An 8425-nucleotide genomic window follows, 5' to 3' on the forward strand; every position below is an offset into this window, starting at 1 on the left:
TTGCTATCTGATTTTGCGTACAGGTGGCACATGTATAAAGAATTAAAGATCACTTCATCGATGTTACTGCCTTTTGTAGTGCTGAGAAGACTTCTGTTCTATGATTCCATTTGTTATGGGGATAGTGCGGACTTTTCTGAGACGGCTGATTGCTTTCTCTCCCGTCTGAAACACGAAGGGTCCGTTTGGTTCTGCAGCAAAGTCTACCCTAGGGTAAACCCGGCTTCTGGAGGCAAGGTCGCCTGCGGGAGCAAGAAAATGCTTGCCCAGCTCTACCTGGACGGCAAGCTGGTGGTTCCTGCAGAGAACGTGTCCTTGGATGCAGTTATACCCTGAAATCAAACAAGAAAGCTCGCTTGCCAAGGCATCGCTCGGATGAGCTAGGTAATCGATAGCCTGGCAAAGCAAGCTGCACGAGAGATCCAAACACGCCCGAAGAGTTTGGTTTTGCAGCCTGCACATTGCTTAATTTTGAGAAGCGCTAGCTTCAGTTGCCTGCTTACGTGTGGAACACATTTTACAGTTGGAGTCTACGACAGAATGAATTCACACGATTCCTTTATCTTTTCCTTTTTTTTGGCAATGTTTCTATTGTTTCCGCCAGTTTCCTTTTTTTTTTGTTTCCGCCAGTTTGTGTCGAAGTACAGTCGGGAAGAATCAGCTAAAGAAACGCGCGGTTTCTTTTGCTGGGCTAAGCGTCAATTTGAACGTTGAAATTGTAACTTGAAATCAGTTCATAGGATAAGTTGTCAGCCCAGCCCACATTATTGTCCTTCTAGAGGGGGAAAGAAGGCTGGCTCCATCTCCGTTTCTGGGCCTGAACGATTCAGAAGCGAAGAAGATGATGAAATGGGAGCGAGAATTAGAGATTCCGGCGAACACAAAGAAACAGAAGAATTTCGGGTAGTATGTTGTTAACTCGGAAAAAACTAGTGGCAAACCTGAGAAGGCTTGGCTTGCGTTGGTTTGTCCGCAGCCATCGTCACTGAAAATAAACGCGATTTTCTTTCACAGGTTCAACTGAACTACTCCGTCTCCCACGCCCTAGGGGCGCCCTGCCTGCAGCCATGACGTGCGCCTCCTTTACTGTGAACCGCAGGCCACCCCCCCTCCGGGCTCCGGCGCGCCTCAGTTTCAGCACCAGCACCAGCACCAGTGTAAACTATGCTCTGCGCAGGCGATCAATCTGGACGCGGATGGGGACGGGAGGATGCATGCATGCTCAGTGTATATATTGGTTCATTCGTGACGCGCCCTCGGGCCCAGAAACCACGCGACGCGAGCGTCGCAGACTCCTCGGCGAGGCCGCGCGCGTCAGCTGATGGATGCTTCTCCTGTGTCTCCTCCCCGTCGCCGCCACGCGCGCGCTCTCGCGGCCTCGAACCCGGGAGCCCGGGACGTGACGAGGACGACGACGAGCTCCCTGTCCCTGGTCCCTCCTGGCCTCTTGGGCTCCTGGTGCTGCTCCTCGCCCGGCTCGTCCTCGGGCGGTGCCGGCACCGGCCCCTCGTCTCTCTCTCTCTCTGCAGAAGCGCTTTTGTTGCGGCCGTACTATAGTCCAAGAATTTGATCTTTTGCCATCCCTAATCAGCCGTGCATCAATTTATACCTCATTTTTGCCACTCGGGCAACCCACGCTCCTCGGAGGTGCCGGTGTCCTAGCAACTCTACTTAAAAAACTAGTACCAAGATTTTTTTTTGTAAAGTTTATAGAGCACTGCTATATCATTTCAGAGGGGATAAGCAAGTCCAAGTTCTTACAATAAAATCTAGTACTAAGCTGCTCCCACGGTAGTTCCGGACAGGGGCAGATCGGGGGGTGGGGTGGAGGGGGTGGAACCCTAGAGAGGAGAAAGAAGGATTAGATAGAAAAAAAATTGGGAATGAAAGAAGAAAAATGGAGAGATGGAGAAGGAGATCATCACAGTACTCTCTGATCCATGACTCTTAGAGCATGGCTAATGGTTTAGAGCTGCCGGCGAAATGCAACAGTCACGTCACATTGAGCCTTCAACACAGCCAGTCCGTATAACGGAGATAGCTATTAGATTAGGTAAGAGAGCCATTGATAGTGATCGGGTGCTCTAGCCTAAGAGGGGGAGGGGGAGGAGGTGAATTAGGCACTCTAAAAACTTAGACCTATAGCTCCAACTAGTTTGCACAAAACTTAAACTAAAACATGCTATCTAGATGTGCAACTAGGTTGTTCTAGTATGAAAACCCTATCCCAAAAGAGTTTAGCAACCTATAGCCTTTTCTATCAAGAAACTATTCTATGAAAGTAAAGGCACACAAATTGCTAGAATGAAATGCGGAAACTTAAAGAGTGGGATAGGAGATAGCAAACTCTTGACGCGGGTGTTTATCCCGTGGTTCGGTTAGCCACAAAGGCACACCTACATCCACGTTGTTGTAGCACTCACTAAGAGTATTGCTACTCGGTCACCAAGTCTCTTCCATGAACACAATCACGGTCACCTTGGCCCCGGGTTCCACTAAGGAGCTTCTCCACAAAGGATGGGGGTCTCCACGTCCCCCCGCACAAAGATGTCGTCGCCGCTCCACACCAAGTCGGAGGGTCGATGACGTTGCCGGCGAGCTTCACGCTCCAAGGTGCCGGCGCACCAAGCTCTTATTTTGGTTCGCTAAAGAACCACAGCACAAAGGCTTAAGGCCTTGCAATCTCACTCACTAAGAGCTAATTCTTTACACAACACTCTCAAAGTGTGCTAAGGGCTAAGGATATGATCTTGATGCTTTTGTATGGCTTGGAGATGTTCTTGGGTGTGTGTGGGATGTCCAGCAACTCCAGCAAGCTTCAAATGGCCGGGGTGAGGCGTATATATAGGCCACCAAGTCTTGTAGCCGTTGCTCCAACGGTTAGCTGAAAATCTGCATATCACCGGAAGAACCGATGCCTCTTGGCGGGGTAGAGTCGGTTCATCCGGTCACTCATAACCCGAAGTAGCCGTTGAAGTCCTGACAGCTGACGCAGAGACCACCGGTTGAACCGATGCTTTGCACCGATGCTTCACCGGTTCAACCGGTGCTGAAGGAATCTTCTCCTGGACGCTGACGTCATTACACCGGTGGTATGCACCGATGCACCGTCGGTTGAACCGGTGCTGAAGAAACTTCTTCTGGGCACTTGACATCGTCTCTGGTACAAAGGACGACCAATGCACCGATGCCCTTTATTGGACCGTCGGTTCAACCGATGCCTAAAGGCTGACTTGGCTTTGATTCCATCCTGCACCAAACATCATGGCGTCGGTTCTTCCGACTACCACCGGATGCTCCGATGCCCATGGCGTCGGATCTTCCGGTGCTCCTGATCCGAAGAGCTTTCAGGGCGCTGCCCTGAGACCCGCGAGGGGCGGCTCCCCCTCGACCCCCGTCCGCTAACCGGGTAGCGGAACCCCCGTAGGGGCGGCCCTTTGGGCCTTGCTACGCCTATCTTCTCTTTCTCTTTGTCATCACTTGAACCTAAAAGCCTGAGAATGATCATCTAAACAATCATATTAGTCCAAGTGTTGTGTTGTCATCCGATCACCAAAATCACTCGAAATAGCATAAATGGTGCCATGTTCGTTACAGCCATTTCATTTATAAGCAAAAACCTAGTGCAGGAATGCAGATACAATCTGATTGGAGGGGAGGAACAAATCACCAGCAGAATCGCCGACGACAGGCTGGGAGCAGATGATTCCGCTTAGGGTCTGCCGTTCCTGCGTTTCTCGCTCCTCCAACTCGGATTGAGCTGGCGGACGTGGTGGGTTGTATTCGCCGGCTAACTAGACCCATTATACTTTTTCTTTGCGAGAAAAAAATATAACTTCATTGATTATATCTGGTTATTATGCTCTTAGAAGGCTCAAGTTTAGGTCTCTAAGTGCAGCACTCCCCAGAATCCAATAATGTTCTTTACCCTTGAAGACAACAAGCCAGTTTGCTAATCATCAAAACTGCTCCAAATGCAATATGCCATGTGTGTGGGTTAAATAATTCGGATGGGCCATTTTTGAATTTAATAATGGACAAGGCGTATAGGAATAGTAGCTAAAAAAGTTTTAGAAGGACCAGCCTCTATCTAGAGTAAAGAACAAACGAAGTATTGTACACTCTTGATGCGCATTTTTGGATTCTCGAGTTTGAAACATGGCCTTTGCTTTGGTTTAGAAACAAAGACTGCAATTTCCTTTAACGATGTAAACAAGACTACTGTTTTCTTTGCCCTTCAGCTAATGGCACTCAATGCATAAGAAATAATTCCACAAATTTTAACGGGCATGTATTGTATTTGTGGGTATGGATTTGGGCAAGCAAAACCCAACGAGTTAGTCCTGTTGCCATCCCTAAAAAGATAAGACTATCGAAAGCAGCAATCGACTTCAGCTGCAGGCTAGAAGCAGGTGACTATTGCATTATTCTTCAGAGTTCAGAGTGGTATGTATACATCCCGTCACAAAAGTGAAGTTTTGATGGGCTGCGTTCATTCAACGCTTTTAAACCAAATAATTTGTTCTCAAAATAATATTACAAATATGCTACATTTTACAAATATTCTGGTATTAGCCATTAGCGGTCAAACTAATGTGTTGGTGAGTGGTGACTTCGCTTATTTCAAAAGCTGCCACTCTTTTATGACAAGACTCGAGCACCATTTAAAATTTAACCTCAAAGCACAAAAATGCTGCATAAAACAGAAAAAGAAAGTTTGACGTGTCAACCATAACTTTGTTCCTTTTCATCCCTTCCCTTTCACCTTTGACTTAACCGTATGTCATATTTCTTCTCATCTTAGTTACTTGAATTTAAACATCAGTAGAGAGGTATTAAATTGAAAATATACATCATCAACAACAACAACAACAACAACAACATAGCATTTATTGAAAATATACATCATTTAAAAAAAATAAAATAAAGCCAACGAACATTTTAAGTTTTTACTGAACTTGTTGGTCCACATGATATATTTTTTCTGCGACAGACAAATAATGAAACTTGAGGGGGCTAAAAATCAAAGTTCCGAATTATATCTAAGATCATGACAACACTATCACCTATACTCCTTACCATTGGTGAATGCTGATCAATATGCCGCGCCATCATTCACCTCAAGCTTTGAGGTTTATTGAAGTGCTATAGCTGCAACAATGATCTAGTGCACCAGCACAACCAAGCAAGAAAGGCCGGCGAGGATGCATACGAATTTGTCGAGAGCAATAACAAAACATATCACCGGGAAATTAATTAAGTCCCCGTTTATTCCGCTCCCACTATTTGCTTGATCCCCCATCACCCACGGCCACGAAAAGTTCGTAATCGCCTCGCCTCCCCTTTAAAAAGAGCAGCTAATCTCACGCAAATCACCCGCACTCATTCTCGCTTAAATACTCCCCACCACCGCACCCCCACAACCAAATTCCCTCGCCAATGCCCACTACCACCACCATTGCCACTCCGGCCCCGCTCCTCGACATGCCGGCGCCGTCGTCGTTGGACGCCACCGCCGCCGCCAATGGCTCCGCGAGGCGGCGGCGGCGGCGGCGGCTCCTGCTGTGCGCCAACTATGCTGCGCTGCTCGGCGGCTCGGTGGCGTCGAGCCTGCTGTCCCGGTACTACTTCGCGCACGGCGGGCACAACCGGTGGGTGGCCACGCTGGTGCAGTCGGTCGGGTTCCCGGTCCTGCTGGTGCCCGTCTACGCCGGCCGGCCGGCGGCGCAGCCCCGGCCGTTCGCGTGGTTCACGCGGCGGCTGCTGGCCGCGTGCGCCGTCATCGGCGTGCTCATGGGGGTCAACAACCTGCTCTTCTCCTACAGCTCCTCGTACCTGCCCGTGTCCACCTCGTCGCTACTGCTGTCCACGCAGCTGGCCTTCACGCTCGTGCTCGCCGCCGTGATCGTGCGCCACCCGCTCACCTTCACCAACCTCAATGCCGTCGTGCTCCTCACGCTCAGCTCCGTGCTGCTCGCGCTCCGGTCGTCCGACTCGGGCGAGCGCCCCGACGGCGGGAGCAGGGCGAGGTACTTGGTCGGCTTCGCGGTCACGCTCGGCGCCGCGGGGCTCTTCGCCGCCTACCTGCCGGTGATGGAGCTGGTGTACCGCAGGGCCGTGTCCGGCGGGTTCCGCATGGCGGTGGAGGTTCAGGTGATCATGCAGGCCGCGGCGACCTCTCTGGCGGTGGCCGGGCTGGCCGCGGCCGGCGGGTGGCGGGAGGAGATGGCGCGCTGGGACCTGTCGCCGGCCGCGTACTGGGCGGTGGTGGGCGCGCTGGTGGTGACGTGGCAGGCATGCTTCATGGGCACCGCGGGCATGGTGTACCTCACGTCGTCGCTGCACAGCGGCGTGTGCATGACCGCCGTGCTGACCGCCAACGTGATCGGCGGCGTCGTCGTGTTCCGCGACCCGTTCGGGTCGGAGAAGGCCGTGGCCACGGTGCTCTGCGTCTGGGGCTTCTCCTCCTACCTGTACGGGGAGTACAGCACGCTGCAGAAGGCGCAGGAAGGCGACGGCAAGGTGGCGGCCGCGTCCACCGGAGGCGGCGCGGAGAAGAGCGATGCAAGTGGTGGCGTGGGAGGAGGAGGAGGTGCAGTTGAAACAGTTTGAGCTCACTGGCCTTTTACATTTCTAGAGCTAGCACATCGTATATATGAAACATGGAAATGTGAAAGGGAGGAGAATATTGTGGGGAGGAGGATCATGTTCATGAAGAGTGCATCCATTAATTGCACAATGCATGCAACATAAACTAGGCATGCAGGGCACAAGAGTCAAATGCTGTGTACATACTACAGTGTTAAACAGTCCATGAGAGAGAGAGAAAGTTAAGGTTGGTGGTGGTGTTTTGGTGCTTACTTGTTTGTAAGGTTTAAGGTTTAGTGTGGCCATGGATAGATGGATGGATGAATGGAGCAGTAGCCACTAGTAGGTTATATAAAAATGTTACAAGTACTGCTCCTGTGATGTAGCATAACCAGAGTGATCAATCTAATGAACTGAACAGTTTCTTCGAATTTTCGCCTTTTCTAGCTGCATATAAGTAGTACGAGCTCGAGGTGCAACTACTATTCGGTCTGATGTTGTACAGTACTTGGATGTGAGCAAAATTTTTCATACGCTATAGTAACTTCGAACGCTTGGCCACTAATTAGGAGTATTGAATATGGATAACTAACAGAACCCATTCCATAACCCTCAGATGAAATCGCGAGACGAATCTAACGAACCTAATTATGCAATGATTAGATAATGTTGTGCTACAGTAAACAACCTCTAATGATAGATTAATTAGGCTTAATAGATTCTTCTCGCGATTTTCCGTCCATCCGTGTAATTAGTTTTATAATTAGTCTATATTTAATACTTCTAATTAGTGTTGCAAATGGTATCAAAAAAATTTGCCCAAATTTTTTTGCTAACTAAACGGGCCTAGCAGCACAATAATAATTTAGGGTGGCTATGCGTATGCGTTATTTGTTGGTCAAATTATATTATTGTTCATTATTGGGACGATGTTACCTACTAGCTACTATATTTTAAAATAACATTTGTTCAAATAGCTTTTTTTTTTTAAAAAAATAGTTTCTTGTGACCCATATATATGATTTGTCATATGAACAGTCTACAATGCAGTTTACTAAAAAATGTAATTTGGAAATCCAAGTGTTCGTAGTTTCACTTTTAGGAAGCTGCAATAGTTGCACAGCTCTTATTCACACAAGGAAATCCAAATTTTTATTAACATTGCTACAGACCCTGAGACCCTCACATGACCGCTTAATTCTTCACATATATTCTTCACATAAAACATGTTAGTGTGACATGAGAGTGAGGATAGCTCTTTGAGGTATACACCATCATCGTCATTTGGGTGCTCACCGAAGTGGATTGAATCGATTACATGACATCCAAATGTTAAATATATGGCTTGTTGGTTGTCCAACTCCATAATAGAAAATGCGGGTGAAGAAAGGGATAGGCGCGAGAAGGGAATAATCATCCTCTGAGATTTAAGTCCACACAAATGAAGGTGGACTATATAGTGCTCATACAGTTAATACTTTACTCACTCAGCCAATCATGCTTCGAGTTATTGGAGTTTGAGGATGCCTCGTGGCAATCATGAAACGGAAAAGCAGAAGCAACACAAAAAGAGGGAGAAAAAGGCCCATCAAGTGAAGTTGACATTAGCCTATGAATGATGTTACAGCCGCAGCAAAATGATAATGCATGGACGAACTGGTGTTCTTATAATAGCAATTGTACTTGAATAGTGATCATGGTGTAAGCTAATTAAAACTAGGTATTGTGCATTGTTTAGCTAAGTTGACATGAAGGGAGAGAACAATTTGATGTAGGGAAAGTAGTGCTTAGCTACTTGTGGCAGTGGCAAAGGAGAGATGTGTGGCTTTTGTTAGAA

At 48.2% G+C, this 8425-nt stretch overlaps 1 protein-coding gene across 1 annotated transcript; it reads left to right on the top strand.

The window, feature by feature from the left end:
• Window positions 1-5362: 5362 nt before the first annotated feature.
• On the top strand, window positions 5363-7019 carry LOC120675259 (probable purine permease 4). Its single transcript, XM_039956375.1, has one exon. The coding sequence runs from the start codon at window positions 5440-5442 to the stop codon at window positions 6610-6612; it is 1173 nt and encodes a 390-aa protein (XP_039812309.1). The 5' UTR covers window positions 5363-5439; the 3' UTR covers window positions 6613-7019.
• Window positions 7020-8425: the final 1406 nt, after the last annotated feature.

Source organism: Panicum virgatum, chromosome 5N, assembly GCF_016808335.1.
Source record: "Panicum virgatum strain AP13 chromosome 5N, P.virgatum_v5, whole genome shotgun sequence".
NCBI classification, from domain to species: domain Eukaryota; kingdom Viridiplantae; phylum Streptophyta; class Magnoliopsida; order Poales; family Poaceae; genus Panicum; species Panicum virgatum.